The 19,397-nt window shown below is 35.5% G+C and overlaps 1 protein-coding gene across 1 annotated transcript; it reads left to right on the top strand.

Moving 5' to 3' along the window:
* The first annotated feature begins 17,792 nt into the window (after positions 1 to 17,792).
* Positions 17,793 to 19,215, top strand: LOC145006621 (uncharacterized). Its single transcript, XM_078965702.1, has 4 exons — positions 17,793 to 18,266; positions 18,393 to 18,621; positions 18,715 to 18,839; positions 18,945 to 19,215. The coding sequence occupies exons 1-4, from the start codon at positions 17,928 to 17,930 to the stop codon at positions 19,026 to 19,028; spliced, it is 777 nt and encodes a 258-aa protein (XP_078821828.1). The 5' UTR covers positions 17,793 to 17,927; the 3' UTR covers positions 19,029 to 19,215.
* Positions 19,216 to 19,397: the final 182 nt, after the last annotated feature.

Below are 19,397 nucleotides of genomic sequence, written 5' to 3'. Positions count from 1 at the left end.
TCAATTCACTTTTCCTAAAGTAACTAAGATTGGGAAATTAAAAAGAAAGTTTAGTTACTTCGTATTTCTTATTATACTTTTAATGAGAGGATGAGGTTGCCCTATCCTACCCGTTCGGCTAACGACCCTCCACCAATCAAGCAAGCGGTGGGTGTGAGTGTACACCCATTAAGCGCCATTTTATAGGCCGCAACCTTATACCCACCTTATAGATCGGCTTCGTGAATGAGGCCTACTAGCGGTAAGACTAGCATTTAGTTATACATATATATATTATTCTAATAATATCATATAAGTATAGGGTTGCATTTTAAACTTTTCAAAATCTAGGGTTTGAAATTTAAGTTGTCTAAATTAAAGCTTGTAATCACAAATATAAATTTCAAAACTTTAGGGTAGGTTTTAAACATTTAAAACATAGAGGATCAAATAACAAATAATTCCAATTAACAATTAATATTCTAATTATCTTTATTTGATTTATCTTGATTTCTTTGAAGATAATTACCAAAATAATTAATTATTATCATATAAGGAAATTAAATATTTTATTAGATGATAAATATCTTTAATTAGATCAAGATAATAGTCATATTTATCAAAAAATCAGATTTACATTGATCTAATATGATTAAGGTAAGTTTCCATAAGATAATTATGAAAAAATCCCGAATCTGGCCATTCCTGACGCTTGGACTCGCCGAGTGCACAAGGGGACTCGACGAGTCAGGCCTACTCGACGAGTCCACCATGGAACTCGACGAGTCCACCATGGAACTCGACGAGTCAGTGACTCAAAACCCAAAAAATCGAATTTTGCAGGTTTGTTTCAGTTGTTCAAGCAATAATTTAAAGAAAACCAATCAAGGCTCTGATACCACTGTTGGGTTTTAGCCATAAGAACTTTCCTATGTGCGCATGCAAAACCCTATTGCTTGGATCTAGGCTTTCTAATAAACATGCTTTTGAATCCAAGACTTCTAATGGCTAATTAGGTTAAACAACAACATTAAAACAGATCTAGAATCATACCTTTGAGTTCCTTGTTGATCTTCTTGTCTTGGAGCTTCTAGAGTCACAATTGTCACTCCTCTAATGGCTTACAAACACCAATAGCAAGCAAGATGATTTAGGAGAGAGGAGAGGGGATGGAATTCGACCAGAGGTTCCTTGCTTTAGGTTCTGAAAAGTTGTACACGAATTCCACATCCCAAGGGCCTATTTATACCTTTAGACTCCTTAAGGGTTTCACCCTAAACCCTAATTGGATAATCTTCTCTTAAGGCTATCCAAATCCATTCCATAGATATCCCTATGGACGATTTTGAGCTATCCTAAAGCTCTTAGAATCCGTCCAAGGTCCATCCTAATGGATTTATAGTCTAAAGTCTAACTATCAAACAATTGACAGTTTATACCCTCTTATTTAATTAATCTCTTTAAGTCACCAAATTAATACCAATTAATTTATGACTTATATTAATCAAATAGCTAAATATTATTCCTTATAATATTTACTCTCTCTTAACAAATCATCCTTCAAGTTGCTATGGTGAAGGCAACCCAAAAGGACCATGCACCACCGAATATAGTTATAGCCTTAGACACTATTCCAACAGTTCATGTAACAAAGGGAAAGACGCGTTTTGATTGCATCGCATCCATTGACATGTTTTAGAGACTTCCAGCACTTTTGGTTTTCACTATATTATTATTACTCTGATTTTGATGATGGTTTGTCAAACTTGAACAAGTGGTTGCTAATCTATCTTTCGAGAATGAAATTAATATGATTGTCTTTTATTAACAATGAAAAGTTTTGTTTGAAATTTGGGATGTTACATTGACAATTAAAACAACTGCACAGAAGAAGCTCCTGCCCTTAAAGACTTTTTTGTCGCTCTAAGGTTGTAAGCTTCAAAGTAAACATCCAGGATTTGAAGCAAATTATTATTCATTCCAACAACTATGGAAAAAGAAATAAATGTAGAGCGATTACTCGAAAAAACGGAAGAAATTGGATTTTGTGGAATCAAAAATCACAAAGAGAGGGAGAGCAGGGGGTGGAATACAACTCCTATTTATAGTTGTAGAAACCCTAGAAGGCAGCAAACCTTTCATATGGTCAGTCCCAAGAAACCCTAGGATGACACTTTTCTCTCCGAGCAACACATTTTGTAGGCCTTCCAAACATGCAAAGCGCGTCTAAATCACACCATTTCTCATACTCACGACATCAAATAGGCAAGACGCACATGTGGATTTGACCCATCTCTTGATCCACTTAAAGCCTTTGTATGCCCATCAAGAGACAAAGCTTATAAACCCACTAATTGTTTCTTCTTCACCTTAAGTGGAATAATAGAAAACTAGCCTACTTACCATTTCCCCTATAATTTACAACGGGAGATAGATTGCCATATCAGATTTGAGTACCAATCCTCTTGTTTTGAGGGTTGATCTATTTTCGAATGTTGTCAATTATGAAGACCAGTCCATTTTTACCCTTGCATCGGTTAAACTTAGTTGTTGTTTTCTACTTTGGAGAACATGTCCAACTTAGAAAGTTTGACAGGGTTTAAATATTCTATTTTATATTATAGGCACCCAAAAAGGGTTTATATTATCAAATGATCAATGAATTTGAGGGTATTATTGCGCTTTAGTATGATTACTCTATTGATCATTTATTCCCTTAAAAAAATATATTGCTTTTGAAGTTTGGGGTTTTTGGAAAGACATTGTTTTCATGTTAAGCTCTAATTTAGGTAGTCACCGATGATTTAAAGGTGCATACAGATGGTTGTTTAGTAAGTGACTTTTATTGGCTTACATCATAGAAATAAATTGTTATTTAATTTAGTCTTTTGACATTGGTCGACGTGGATCCTTATTGGAAACATTTCATCATCTTCTCATATGTACACACATTATAATGTTGATAGTGGAACAACTTAAATACGTGTTTTTATATGTGGTTAATATTGTGTTTGGTTGATTGTTTATATAGTTCATTGTTTCTCATTTGGCCATTATTATTTTATCCATATTAGTTTTCACAATCGGCTAATGGGGTGGTTCACTTTGTTCGTGTTGGAAATATGAATCGTTTTTCATATAAAAACATAGTTATTTTGTTAGAACAATGCAAATGAATAACTGGTTTGTAGATATGTTGCTTGGTTTCTATCTTAGATCGATTGAATGTGGTAAAACATGTCTATAGCCTAGCTACGATGAATACATACATGTTCGAAGGATAATATCATTAAATAGTTAGCAACTTTCAAATTCGTTCCGTTTAGCTACCTAAAATCTTTTTGGAAGAGGTTTAACCAGTCGATATTTCTTTTCTTCAAATTTTATTAAGCTTTATATTTTTGTTTCATTTTAATGTAGTTTGAAAATGCAATTTACCAGCTAAATGTTCTTTTGATAAATCCTAAATGGAAAATTGGTTTTTATTTTTCTTTTTCGTCCATGTCATGCCAAAACAAAACCCAATGATACATATCATGCGAAAACAAAACTCAAGTTTATTTTCTAAGGACCCGTATTTCTTGTTTGTTGGTTTCTATGCTAAGTTTTACATTGTATTAACTTACAAACAATGGTTTATATATTAATAATCATCATGTACGAAATTTTAAAAAAAATGAGTAGATTATAAATAATTTCTAAATTAATCGTTAAATTATAATACTAAATCAAAATCCATATTTAGTTTTATTTAAACACAATATATACTAAGTGTTATTATTTTATAGCTATTGTCTTATTATTTTCAATATTTACATTAAAAAAATATTTATATAGTTTTATTATATGCAATGCATGATATTCACCTAGTTTTAATACAATTCTTACATATACAATGTTATTCTTTTTGAATATATCAACAAGAATTAAATTGCAAAATTCATTTACACCCATAGAAAACCCATTTAAGTAAGAATAATCAAAACTAGAAATCTAACCTTGAGGAGGTGCAACGGAGTCTCCATCGTCTAGGTTTAATGATTTATTAGTCGTGTTCTTGAACTTAGACTTGGAATTCTCCCTCAACGTGAACTTGATCGTCGACTTCTCATTCTTATTATTTGGTTAGTTGTTTCCAATTTGTATTTTGCCACTAACGTGGTCCAAAAGAGAAAACAAAATGATATGGATAAAAAGAGGCATAAAGCTCAATTATGCAAAATAATTGTACTTTTGTGTGTTCAAGTTGAAATAAATGGGTTTTGTTTTTCCATTTCTTAGAATAACATTTTGCATAACTCTTCATTTACTTTCTTAAGAACTTCGATCATCGAAGTAATCTCTATTTAGTTTTGTTTATTTGTTTATTGGAGTTTGTTAGGTTTTCTTTCGTCATCACATATAAGTTTTGTTTCTTTGATTTCTTAGTTGAATTTATTTCTATGTATTAGGTCAGTTAAACCAACAAAAAATTATGGATATAAAAAATATTGATAGTTATACCAAGGACACTATAGCTAAAGCATGAAAGGGATCAAATCCATAAGGACACAAAACTATGGTTATATAGCTCTTTGTATAAGGTATATTTACTTGACACAAAAGTAAACTAAAAATGAAATAAAATATGACTTTGTTATTAAATAAAAATAAGATTATAATTAACATGCAATAAAATAAACTAATCTAGCTTTTTAAAGAAAATCATATTTGAGACAATTTTGGTTACGTGTTTGTTTCAACAATATGCAATTGATTATGAATTGAGGTTTAGATAGGTTTAAGGTAAGTTGGTACTAAGAAATATTAACAAGCTTTAATATCATTTTACATTAATCCAATAGTATTAATTAAACTAATCCAATTTTGAACTTAAAACCGGAAAAGTGAGGTTTTTACTAGATCATGGCTAAAAATTAACTCAAATATGGAAACTAACAAGTGTTTCTACGAATTAAACGACTAAAAAATACCAAAATATTGCTCGAAGTGATGTTCTTCAACATTTCGTGATGTGTGATTGATAGTCTATAAAATATACTTGAAAATCATTCCTTTGGACAATGGCTCAAAAACTTGATGTGTAAAAGATATAGACTTGAAAATACAAATCTAGTTTTACATTTATAAATCTTAACAAACCAAAAAGTCTAGACCATCAATATCATCTTACCCGCTGATATAACCTTCTAGACCATAAAACGGACTCTTTTGGTCGTTTTCTCCTCTAGGGTTTCTAGAAATTACCCTAATGATTACCCTCATATGTTGGGCGAATTTGGGGGGTCAATTTTTAGTTTTATGTATCCTACTTATTTCTCGGCGCGACAAACATATCTCGACGAGATTTAAATTCGAAAAATATCTTCAAAATCTTCTATAACTTTATTGGTCTGACATCAAGACCACTTTTGGATTAGATAAAAGTTGAATCGGCAAAATGCCTCCCACGAATTGTAGGAAACTTTGTTTGCTTTTCAGAACATATTTAAGTTAGTCAATTGGTGTTACCAGTCGAAATATATGGCCCAAACACTAAAAAATGGGTCCATCACCCAATTTATAATTTAACAAGCATTTTCATATTTTGTTCCAAATAGTCATTGTGTAAGGTATGTTTTATATTTTAATAAGTAGTGTAATATGTTAGGTTAAACAAAATAAATGAGTGAATAAGTAATATAAATTAGGTTAAACGAAGGATTTCGAGCCAAATGAGATTAATAGATTCGGGGGAAACGCGAAAATGGGACCGGGGTCATTGGTGGCCTTGAAATTTGGGGGCGGATTGGGGGCAGGGCCGGAAAATGCTATTTCCATCATTGTTTGGTCCCTTAACATCCATAGCCTTAACTACTCAAGAATATAGTATTCCGAACTAAGTGGTTATTTTGCAAATATTAAAAAAAAATGGGCATGTTATTCAAAACAGACATTTATATTTGTTAGATTACTAGATTAGTCGATTGCTCTTATAAAATATATTTTTATGATTAACAATATTTATAATGAAATTTATTACACTATATATACTACTAATAATAATACAATTATTATATATTTATAAATTTATGTTAATAGTTTTAATAACAATATAATAATATATTATTTGTAATAATTGAATTATTATTGGTGTTGTTATATTTTGAAATTTTAGTATCAAATTTATTACTATTACTACTATTAGTGATGTTATGTTTTATTTGTTATATTATTATTTTTTTAACGTATACAAAATAAAATTATTGAATTATCCTAATTAAAACTAATTAATGAATAACTAATTATATTGTTAATTAATTTTTTAAAATTTATTTGTTTAATGTTTTAGTTTTTATCATTATAATTATTTAAAACATCAAACATTGTTTTTTGATTTTAAGAGTAATAGCATAATCATTTATATAGAGTTATTTTTAACTATTGTTATTGTAAGTTATTTTAAACTAATTATTTGAAAACTTTTAACGGTTATAAAAATATATTTAGGAAATATTTTAGTTAAATTGAAATTACAATTTAGTTTTTGCATTTATCAATACAATTTATCACTTTTAACTATTTAAAAAATATTCTTTGGTTTTTTAAGTGAAATTCAAATTTATATTTAAGTTAAAATTGTAATGTTATATTTAAAATAACAATTTAAGTATTTTCTCAAAACTATTCAAAAGTTATAGGTTTAAACTGATAATGGTTTAAATACAAGTAAAACAACAAATTAAATCTAATAAATTAAATATAATATGTTAAAAGTAGGCATAACTTTATAAGTAAAAGTAAATATATTATTTTAAAATTGAAATTTAGTATATTGATGATTACACTTTAGGTTTGATATTTATTTAACCTTATTAACCAAGTTATAATCATTATTTAGAAAAACACTACAATTAATCACTTTTAACTATTTATAAAATATTTTGTGGGTTGTTTAAATTAGACTAAAATTTATATTTAAGTTGACCATGTAATGTTATATTCAGATTAATAATTTAAGTGTTTTATACAAATTGTTCCAAAATTGTATCTTTAACATGATAATGGTTTACATTCAAAAATATATTAAAACTAATAGATTTAGTATAATACGTTAAAAGTTAAAAAAATCACTTAACAAGTAGAAGTAAAGATATTATTTTAATATTGATATTTAGTTTAGATATGATTACACTTTAGGTTTGATGTTTATTTAACCTTATTAATCAACTTATAATTATTATTAGAAAGAAATTGAAAAGTCATAGGAGTTTCAAATAAATGTGATGAATGGGAAAAATACATGAGAGTTTCAAATGAATGTGGTGAAAGAAAAAATGTTTCATTTATAATATAGTATGATATGATATGATGATATGATGTTTTTTTTTCTTTCGTCCACTCCTTTGTATGAGACGTGTTGTTTCGTGATTAAAGATACAAATTTTAGCTTAATCTTTTCTTCACTAAATGTGTACACTGTATAAATATTTACTTTTTTGCAGTTGTCATATTATGTAAAAAATTATAAATTTTGAAAAACAATGATTTATTGAATTCGTATTGTAAATTTGTAATATGTCCTGTATATAACAATAAATAGTAATCTACTTTCATTCTTATGCTGCTATAAATTGTAAAATAACTAAAACTAAAAGTATGTCATTTTATGTTTCCTATAATATCCTCGTGTATGTGTTGTAAAATAAAATGCAAAACTTCTCCATGTTATCTTAAAAATATCCAGCATGTGTTATGTAGCACTCGGTTCCTGGTATGTAATTTATTTTGTTGTATTTTGCATTTTTGGCCTGGGGCTCGACGAGTTGAAGGCCCAACTCGTCGAGTATGAGTGGGATTGGACACGGGACTTAAGTGATGGACTCGTCGAGTCGACAGCCAGACTCGATGAGTAGGCTCTGATTGGACAAAACCCTAATATGAGGGTTTGCACCCTATTTAATCATCTCTTTCAGCCACCACTTGTCCCTATTGTTCCCAAAGAGTCTCCATAGCAAACCTCAAGTGTTTTGGTGCAAGAACTAAGGATTTTGAGTGATTTTTGTGGGTTTTGACCTCAAGGAAGAAGGAAGAGCATAGAAGGATCAAGAGGAGACTGAAGGATTCGAGTTTGGTTCATCATTTGCAGTCTTTGAAAGGTATAAAGTATATACCTTGCTTGCTTGTTTGTTAGATCCCTTTTGGGGAAGATTTAGGGCTTTTAAGCCATATGAGGTGACCAACCATGATTTGCAAACATGGTTGGGTGTCAAGACTTCTGATCTAGCACTTGGGAAGAATCACAAGGCATATTTGGGTTGCTTTTGCACCCAAGAAAGACCCCACACAACAAAAGAGCCATTTTAAAGCCTTTTTGGCTCAAAAGTGTAACGACCCAATTTTTACGTCTGAAAATTTCATTTTTAAGGTATTACTTTAGAAAACATTAATAAATAAAAACATTGTTTGTTCACACCATAACACATCGCAACCATGTTCTAAAAAGTCAAACCATACATCCCATCAAAATATTAGAGTACAATCCCAGTAAATCTCATAAATGCGGAAACCGAAGAGTGTGTGTATGACGTGCCGCTACCGCGCCGGCTCCTTCCCCTTCGATGCAGAGGTACCTGAAAACAAAACTGTAAACGTAAGCACAAAGCTTAGTGAGTTCCCCCAACGTACCGCATACCATACAAACACATAACATACGTACTGCCAGGCTATTCTGGGGTGCCTGACTACCCGGTACGGCCATTCTGGGGTGCCGACCTACCCATACGGCCATTCTGGGGTGCCGTCTTACCCGTGTCAAGCCATTCTGGGGTGCTGACTACCCATGTCAAGCCATTCTGGGGTGCTGACTACCCATCGGTCCTAACAACCGATCCTCGGGGACTATTTCACCCCCTACTACTATGATCACATATAACATAACAAGCCAGCATGCAAACATATCATCACATACTGTCAGACGTATCTGGGGTGTCTGACTACCCTTTGGTCCTAACAACCAAACTCTACTACTATCACATACAACATATCATGCTAGCATATAACATATCAGGTAGTAGCAAACTTAGATGATATCACAAAGACAATCATCTATCATACATCTCCTACTGGTGGGTCGGCATTGTGGCCTTAGACCCACTGCTACTGGATGGTAACTCACCTCAAAGTAGCTGCTGAACTGATCGGGAACTAACTGACTGCTGCTGCTCCGGGAGTCCTCCGGCTGCAATTCCCACAACATACTCAATCAAACACTGCTAACTGACCTTTAGGTAAAATGACCATTTTACCCCCGGTCTAGCTCTAAGCCAAAGCTAGAGTCAACTTTCAGTTGACCCGACTCGCCGAGTGGATCACCACTCGCCGAGTCCCTAGCAAACCAATGTCCTGGGTCCCTGGTTCTACTCGTTGAGTCGGGCTATGACTCGACGAGTTCACCTTCTAACTGTCGTTCAACTCCTTCATCCTACTCGCCGAGTTGCATGAACAACTCGTCGAGTTCATCTTCATCCGATGAACACTTTATGCTAAGACTCGCCGAGTTGTATGAACAACTCGCCGAGTCTGTTCTTGATCTATGAAGATTGCCTTGGACTCGCCGAGTCAGGGCATTGACTCGCCGAGTCCTAACATGGGTGAGTTCAGCTCCCAACTCACCGAGTCACCCCCTGTGACTCATGGCTCAACTCGACACATGAAGAAGGGACCAAATCGGTGACTCGCGACCAGACTCGCCGAGTCACCTATGCGACTCGCCGAGTCGTCGCCATGCATCCACCAAATACACAGATTTACTCGGTTTCAGTCCATGCCATTCATAGATCTGGACTTCTAGGACACAAATCACACGTAAAGTTTCCAACTTTACGTGTGGATATTCACTAATGTGGATTTTAGGGTGCAAAATGCCTCAAAAGGGTAGATCTAGGATGAACAAGCCACATGGGGCCATAAAGCTCACAGATCTGAGCTCCTGGAGCTCAATATTGCCTAGATCTAAAGGTTAGTCCACTTATTACGAGTCCTTAAGCACAAACAAGCTTGGAGAATTGCTCAAGAGTGTCCCAAATGACATCCTAAGCATAGAAACAGGGGAAAACGAGATATACCTCAAGGAAAATGTTGAAATGACACAAAGATGGCCGATCTCCTTCTCCTCTTCTTGATCTACTCCTCTTTCTCCTCAAAACCTTCAAGAACACACCAAGAACACCTCAATCTCTCAAGGAAACAAGGGAAAACGATGTTGGGGGAGTTCTGGGGGTGAATGGGGACGAGTTGGGGCGGAATGAGAGTTTAAATAGGGTGCAAACCCTTGAAACTTAGGGTTTCATCCAGCAGCGGTGACTCGCCGAGTCCAGGATGTGGACTCGCCGAGTCGCCTACTTAAAACGTGTCCTGAGTCTCGTCCCTACTCGGCGAGTCGGATCCTATGACTCGCCGAGTCCAAGGCTAAATTAGGGCAATGCTCAAATAAAATTCACATACCGGAAACCAGGTGCTACAAAAAGTCCCATGCATGCACGTAAAGTTCGTAACTTTACATGCTAGATTGAGCTTAGGGGATTGGATCTATCATTTGGACAAGTGTTGTACATCAGAAATCGAGGATTTAGGGTGTGGACATTATCGACTCGGCGGGTCCGTTCTTGGGACTCGACGAGTCCAAGGCTTTGAGTCCCATGTTTGTTGAGGGTCAAAAGAACTCGGTTGGGTGTTAGAAGGGCTGTAGCAGGACAGAAGGAGTGACCCAACGCATTTGACTTAGTTTTAGACCTGGAGTTCATGGGACTCGACGAGTGCTAGAATAGATTCAGCGAGTCCAAGGCAATCTTCTTATGTTTGAAGATGAACTCGACGAGTTGTTCATATAACTCGGCGAGTCAAGGTTAGGAATTGTTCATCAGATGAAGTTGAACTCGACAACTTGTTCATACAACTCGGCGAGTGGGATGAAGGTTCATTAATGTTTGTAAAGAAGGGGAACTCGTCAAGTCGTTGCCAAGCCCGACGAGTCGAGTCATGGATAAGGACGAGTAAAGGGTAGGGACTCGACGAGTGGACAGCCCAACTCGGCGAGTCAGGTCAACTAGAAGTTGACTTTGACTTGGACCTGGCAGGGGGTAAAATAACCATTTTACCCTAAGAGTAGATATCAAATTCTGACTAAATGTTTTGTGTGGATTATAGCCGGAGGATTTCCGAAGCAGCAGCAGACAGAGGTTTCCCACGCAGATTATCAGCAGCTACTCGTATGACGTGAGTTACCTTCCAGTAGGGGTGGGTCTAAGGCCACAATGTCAGCCCACTAAAGAGGAGTATTTAGGAGATGATTGTCCTTGTGATAATTATCTTGGTCTGGTTATGTGCCTTGGTTATGAGATTCATTTGTATGATATGCTATGTGTATAGTAGGGATCAGTTTCCCTAACAGTGGTCCTTAGGACCGAAGGGTAGGTCAGTACCCGGATATGCCTGATTGTATGTTTATATATTGATAATGTACGCTAGTAGTAGGGAGTGGAATAGTCCCCAGTTACCGATTGAAAGATACCGATGATGGTTATCGGTTGAAAGATACCGATGATGATTACCGGTTGAAAGATACCGATGGAAGTTACTAGTTGAAAGATATCGACGATGATTACCGGTTGAAAGATACTGATGATGATTATCGGTTGAAAGATACCGATGATATTGTATGGTATGTGGTATGATGGAGGAACTCACTAAGCTTTGTGCTTACGGTTTCTGTTTTGGGTTTCAGGTACCTTTTGTCTAAGGGGAATGAGTTGGCGGCATAGCATCGCATCACACACAAACACACATATGATTTTGCATCGGATTTTCTGGGATTGCACTCTGATTTTCATTATTTTGATGTCATGGTTTGGGACACAATATTATGATTTTGTGATGTGTTGTTTTATTGACAATGTTAGGGTAAAATGTTTTAAAAATTATTAATTCCAAAATGAAATTTTCGAACTCGAATTTTGGGATGTTACATGTTATGTTTTTAGTAATTATACTTATAACGTCAATACGAAATTATAAAAATCTCATATGTTCAGCACCTAATCACCCAAATTTTTGCCATAGCTAATAGATTGCCTTATTACAAATTTAAAAGTGTGATATCTTGATTTTTTACCTTTACATTATGTATTTTGAATCCGTTATTAGCCTCCAATTATTAAAAAAAACAAAAACACCAACTTCTCAATGTTGTGTTTTTTCTCTCATTGCTACGACATCTGTTGTGGCTATCATCTTGCAGTTTAGTATTTCCTGCATATTAAAAATGTAAATTTCTATGTTTTTTTTTTGTTTCGTTTTTTTTTTTTTTGTCGTCATAAGCTAGCAAATTAGATACATTAGTTTGTTTGTATTCGCCTTCAAGATTTGGTAGCATTACCTCTATGTGGTCCGTTGTACTATTTACATGGATTTGGCAGCATTACCTCTTTGGTTATGATAGCCACAAATTGTTGACTCTGCATCAGCAGGTTTGGGTTCTGTATTGGGGAGGTGCACGTCAGACTTTGATGGAGGAGGTGCACAAGTCTAGGTTCTCTATTTATCTCGGGGCGAAGAAGATGTATAGGGATTTTCGTCCTGATTATTGGTAGCCCTGCATGAAGCGGGATGTGGCTTGGTATATGGAGCGGTGCTTGACTTGTAGAAAAGTCAAGGTTGAGCATCAGCGACCTCACGAAAAGATGCAGTCGTTGGAGATTCTCGTATGGAAATGGGAAGATAGTTGGGCACTCGTCTCCATTTCAGCACAACATTCCATCCGCAGACCGATGGCCAGAGTGAGTGGACTATTCAGACCCTATAGGATATACTGCAGGCGTGTGTTTCGGATTTTGGTAGGAGTTGGGATACATATCTTCTGTTAGTGGAATTTTCATATAACAACAGTTATCATGCCAGAATTGATCGACCTCCTTTCGAGATGCTCTACGGGAGGAAGTGTAGGTCCCCGGTTTGTGGGGGCGAGGTTGGTCAGCGGGTTATGGGGAGTATCGAAGTGGTACTCAAGACCACTAAGCTGATTCATCAGGTTCGGAGTAGGCTCCAGACAACTCAGAGTTGGCAGAAGAGTTACGCTGACAGGCGTCGGTCAGATTTAGAGTTCCAGGTGGGAGATATGGTTCTCCTGAAGGTTTCACCTTGGAAAGGTGTCATATGATTCAGGAAGCAGTGCAAGCTGGGCCCCACATATATTGGTCCTTTTAGGGTTTTAGCTCGGGTGGGTCGTGTTGCTTATCTCTTGGATCTTCCAGATGAGATCAGTCAGATTCATAGCACATTCCATATCTCTTAGTTACGAAAGTTCTTAGTGGATGATTCTGCAGTGGTACCATTAGAGGATATTTAGGTGGATGACTGCCTGAATTATATTTAGAGACCGGTGGCGATTCTTGATCGGAAGATGGCAACCTTGAGGAACAAGGTCGTAGAGTTGGTGAATGTGCAATTGCAACATCGGAAGGGTTCAAAGTGGACTTAGGAGCCGGAAAATGAGATGAAGGAGCACTATTCGGGGCAGCAAACTTCGAGGATGAAATCTGATTCAAGTGGGGGAGAGTTGTAACACTTGGATTTGGGTATGTTTGGTATGTTCCTTCTTAGCCCCTTTGTATTTAATTATTGCATTTTGGTCCTTGGAGTTAGTATGTGGGGCGTACCACTGGGCACGCTTATCGTACTAGCCAAGAAGCTAGTATGTAGAGTATACCACATGGTATGCTTAGCGTACTAGGTGGGATTGATCGGGGCAACGAGGCCTTGTACACTGGGAAATGAGGCCTCGTACGCTGGGCATACAAGGGGTTAATGAAACCCTAATTTTATGGTGTTGCACCCTATATATAAACTCCTTAAGTCCCTAGGGCCGGCCTCTTTATCAGCCTCCATACCTCATAAGCCCTAAATTTCAACCCTTAGCCTCCCTTGTTGTGTCTTTGAGCTCTTGAGATGAAGTTGGTGCTTATTTTGCTCATTTTTAATGGATTGAAGAAGATTGAAGGTGCATTGCTTAGTGTGAAGCTTAGAGATCCAGAATCATCACTCATTTTGCAAGTCTTTTGAGGTATCAAGCCCATGCCTTGTCTTATCCTTGCTTAGATCTCTTCAAGTTATGATTTTATGCTTCTTTGTCCTCTTTTGGTTGGTCTTGATGGGTTAAGGTCGTTTTAGAAGCTAAATCTTGTAGATCTGGATGTTTGGAGGGTTCATTATGCTTAAAGGTGCAAACTTTATGGGGTTTATGGTCTCATAAGTCATTTATTAAGTCCTTTTGAGCTTTAAGGGCTTCATTAAGCCATTCATGCACATAAAGTTAGCAACTTTACATGATAAACCATCTCATGGAAGCCAGATCTAAGTTTTCGAGTAAAGTCTTGATGGATTAATTGTTGGAAATGAAAGTTGGCTGAATGAGGGAGTACGCTAGGCGTACAAGCAGGTGCGCTTAACATACAAGCCCTAAGGCGAGTACGCAGGGCGTACTCAATGAAGGAGTACGCTAGGCGTACAAGCAGGTACGCTTAGCGTACAAGCCCTAAGGCGAGTACATTGTGCTTACGAGCTGAGTACTCCCCATGTACTTAACAGGTTGGGCCTCATATTCTTGGGTCTTCGGTTTGGGCTATATTTTGGGCTTAGATGATTAGGGCCTTGTTGGGCCATCAAAATTCAAGTGTGGGCTAGGAATATTTTTGGACTTTGGATTAAGGCCCATGAAATGGATTTGGGCCCAATTTGAAAAATTAGGCTATGATTGGGCCTTGGATGATTATTTTGGTAATTGGGCCTTTTAGATTCTAAGTTAGGCTTTAGTATTGGACCAAATTAGGTAAGGGGTAAAATGGTCTTTTTACCCTAATTTTGGACTGATGGTTATGGATTGGAATCCAATTATTAATTAGATGTTATTTGCTATTGATAGCTCAGGGATTTGTCAGACCAACAATCATAGATTTATTCGTGTGATTTTATAGTTCGAGGTGAGTTTCATCACCGTGTTTAGTGGGTCGAAGGCACAAATGCCAGCCCATGATCTGTTATATTAGAATACTTAATGTCTTTGTGACACTTATATGTGTATGTGCTTATATGCTTACTGGGTGGGGCTCGATGGTTATCCTGTATGCTATTACATGTTATGCTTATATAAATTGTATGTGGGAGGTGTGGCAACCCGAAATTTCTAGCTTACATTCTTCTTTTATATCAAATTTAGCTTCGTTTTGCTATATTATAATGAAGTTTTGGATCTAAAAGAGTGCTTAAAGCTTAGTATAATTGAGCTACGTGTCGGAGGATGGGTTAGTTTGGTTGTAGCATTGGAAAAATGAGCCAAACACAGCAAAACTGGTGTGTGCGACCGCACACTAGTGTGTGCGGCCAGCCAGTCACACACAGACCAACCACACACACCTCCAACCGCACACACCCTCCTATAAGTACTATCCTTGGTCATTTTGATCATTTCTTACACTCTTGCAAAGCTAGGACTCAAAAATCCTCTCAAGTATCATTCGGAAAGGTAACATCTTTCACCAAGAACACCAAGAACACCATGTTTTCTGGCAGCACACACTTCTGGTAGCACACCAGGTCACACACCTGGCCGCACACAGGTGCTGGCAGCACACCTTGCCGCACACATGGTCGCACACACACTTATAGTGTGTATTTTGGCCATACACTCTCTTGTATAGCCTTTTAACCCTTCGTACAATCATTTATGGTTGTAAAACATCAAAAGAAGTGTTTACTAGTCCCTAAGGTGGTCCCAATTCGTTAATTAGTTATTCATAACACTAATTATATTCACATATGTGCCAATATATGCTAAATAGGATTCGCGTGTGTACTCAAGTCACCACTTGATACTTAGCAACAGATCCAACATTGTCATCAGAACCACTCACTACAAGTGAGTTCATACCCCTAAAATAACCTTTGAAATGTTTTTAAATGCTTTTAGGGGGGGGGGGGAATACAAGTTGAACAATTATAGTTATTATATCAATCACATGTGATTAATGACTACCAAACAAATGGTTTACTTACTTTCCAAACTATTTATCAAACTGTTTTACCTCAAATTGTCTTACAAACTCTTTCAATGGTCAAATACTTTTACTTAAACTCTTTTGAACTTATATTCTCTGTATCTATATAAATATAGTTATATAAGTAGGACTGAAAGGACTTAGGACTGCTAGTCTACCTTGCTTCCCGTTCTTGTTTGATGTGGTCTTAGCGTATCAAGGTTAGTTGTCCGAAGGTCGTTTGAATCCTAGTTATGTACTATGTATATGTATATAGATATAAAAAGTTATTTCTTTCATCCAAATCCATGCCCTTGGGTAGCACGGGCATACAGAACAATGAAACATACAATGAGTCAGTTCATACATGAGTCAATACATACTTTACTAGTAAGCTACCATAGGGGTAGTTTAGGAAGATACTATTACTAGAACAATGAAACATACAATGAGTCAGTTCATACATGAGTCAATACATACTATGATGAGAATCAAACATGAAACAGAGTGAGGAGAAACAAACAATAGACACTATGACGAGAAACAAACATACAGGCTAGATAGAGAAAGAACGCACAATACAACTAGCACACATATACATTACATATACATTACATATACATAAACATAGTTATGTGAGCCATTAAGCAGGGCATGTCACTACATGCCATGACTGTTTTGTATCAGAATCTCCTTAATTGGGGAGCGTATGAGTTTGTGTATAGATCTATACTGGATTATAAAAATATTGAATTATAAAAATTAAAGTGTTTTTTTTCTTTAAATTTAAACAAATAATTTAGATAAATAAATAAAAGAAATTAATAAAGCTTTAATCTAGTAATTTTGAAATTAAAAAGAAAGTTCATTAAAGAAATTAATATGCATTTAGCATTTATTAAATACTATGTGAAATTAATAAAATAGAAAAACCATAAAATGACATGTGGAATAAAAATTAATTCAAAATAACTACAAAATGATATTTGACAAATTGAATGAGAGTGTGACAAGTGACAAAAAAAACATTCATTTATTAGAGTAGATATATAAATCTTATTTATATATAAAAGATTCATAATAAATTTTCAATAAAGTGTAGAGAAAATAATTATTAAGGAACTATATATTTTGGTGTATAACTTTCTTTTTAATAAATGTCTATGATTGAGTCCAAGATACAAACCAGTAGTACCATCTAAAGCCTTCATGATGATAAATGGTGAATTAAACTTTACTTGATATAGTTTATTTTCTAATCGATAGAAATATCCTCATTTTTAATATTTTTGGGATTACACTTCAATCACTATTAGTTGTATCTAGAATACAAACACCAACTAATTAGGTCTTTATTCTCTTCTCTTCTTCTATCTTCCTCTCTTCTTCTCTCTTGCATACCACGAGGAAATGGATGTTGAGCACCTTCCGAGCTAGGTTGAGGAAGAGTTGTGGTGGTGACCTGGAGGTGGAAGACGATGGTGGTCGTGAAGACCATGACGGATAGTCTAATAACATAAATAATTATACAACAATTAAAAATTTAAAAGGAAAAAGCAAAATCAAAGCAAAAACTAAAACTAAATTATAAAGATTATCTTTAGTGAAAAACAACCACATAATTTACACAAACCAAATAAAAGATTGATGTAAAGTGTAATTAAAATGATAAGTAGTCCTTTTCTGAAAAAAGGAGTCGACTTCCTTCGGTCGACGAGGATGTCTGTCCAAACTACATAAATCTTGAACTCTTGACACTACGACACGTCTTTTCTTGACTAACCCAAAAACAAGCCGACTTCCTTAAAATCTCACCTACATAAACCCTAGAAACAACCACACCTCCACCCACAAATTCAGGAGAAGAAACGAAAAAAAAAAATGAGCGCAGGTTTCCTCAAGAATGGCAACAAGGCACACATCTACATCAACACCATCTGGAAAAGACACTCGATTTCCGATTCACTTGGAGCTCCGATTACCAGAACCCCTTTCCAACAACCCAAAGCTTCATACTCCCGATTTCCTCAAAGAAAAGCGAAAGACATCGAGTTTTCTGTTCCATTTCCGACCACCAATACACAGAGCGCATCGCGTTTATCGTCGATTTCAAAGAGTGCGTTTATTGGATGGTATTTGGGTATGATTAAAACCCGACCCATTCTTACTAAAAGCATCACCTCTGCTCTTATTTATACTGCTTCTGATTTATCCTCTCAGGTACTTGAATCTGCTCTTCGTTTTCTGTTAGATTTCTTCTTATTGTTACTGGGGTTGTAATTTCTTGATTTTTAATCGAGTTTATATGTTCAAAATGTGTCCTTTTCTTGTTCAACTCATATTCAGACAATTACTCGATCATCTTCAGAGTCTTACGATGGTATAAGAACTTTTCGCATGGCTGGATATGGAATGATCGTATTAGGTCCAGCACTACATTATTGGTTCAATTTCGTATCGAGAATCTTTCCAAATCGTGACCTTATGTCAACATTCAAGAAAATGTTCTTGGGTCAGGCGATATTTGGACCTGTTATGACTGTCGTGTTCTTCTCTGTGAATGCAGGCATACAAGGTTACTAGTTTCTTCACTTCTTGCTTGCATTTTAATGGCTGCCTTTGGTGTTTTACTTTGAGATTTGTGTAATTTTGATCGAATGATTCACAGGTGAAAATGGTAGAGAAATTGTTGCTAGATTGAAGCGAGACTTGATTCCTACTATGATCAATGGTGTTATGTATTGGCCTGTTTGTGATTTTATCACATTCAGATTCGTCCCTGTTCATTTGCAGGTAATTAACCAAAAAAAAATCATTTCTTCGTTGGTTTGATTCATTGATTCATTGATTCATGAAGATTTTGATGTTAAATCGTGTATTGGTTTTGTGAAAATGCAGCCATTAGTGAGCAACTCATTTGCGTACATATGGACTTGTTACATGACATACATGGCAAGCTTAGAGAAAGCAGGGATCAAGTAACAAAAGTTGTTAGAGCTATCAAGTTGTTACAATTGTAGGAAGTTGGAGTTGCAGAAATGTTGCATTTATTTTGGCCACTAATTGAGAATATGAGACCACTTGTGTAGATTAGGCTGGAGCTATTAGAGCTATTAAGTTGTTACATGGTGAATCATATCTTATAGTAATCATACATCCATTTACAGTCTTTTATTCTCCTCAATATCTCTTTTCTTAAGCACACAAGGTAAGATTATAAAACCTATGACTCTGTCAAAAAGTGTCATAATTGTAATACTTTTGGTGGCCGAAACTGTTTCCAAATAACACGTTTGGAATGCAAAGAGAAAGAAAGAAAAATAAAATTTGAAATTATACATGAAGATATGT

The sequence above is a fragment of the Lactuca saligna genome, chromosome 7, assembly GCF_052625555.1.
Source record: "Lactuca saligna cultivar CGN05327 chromosome 7, ASM5262555v1, whole genome shotgun sequence".
Taxonomy (NCBI): Eukaryota; Viridiplantae; Streptophyta; class Magnoliopsida; order Asterales; family Asteraceae; genus Lactuca; species Lactuca saligna.
This window is presented reverse-complemented; position numbering and strand designations above follow the sequence as displayed.

Excerpts from the sequence above, each read along its gene's own strand:
- LOC145006621 (XM_078965702.1), top strand. The coding sequence starts at position 17,928 with ATGAGCGCAGGTTTCCTCAAGAATGGCAACAAGGCACACATCTACATC. Across the intron at positions 18,267-18,392 it reads CTTCTGATTTATCCTCTCAG|ACAATTACTCGATCATCTTC; the intron begins GTACTTGAATCT and ends ACTCATATTCAG. Across the intron at positions 18,622-18,714 it reads TGTGAATGCAGGCATACAAG|GTGAAAATGGTAGAGAAATT; the intron begins GTTACTAGTTTC and ends AATGATTCACAG.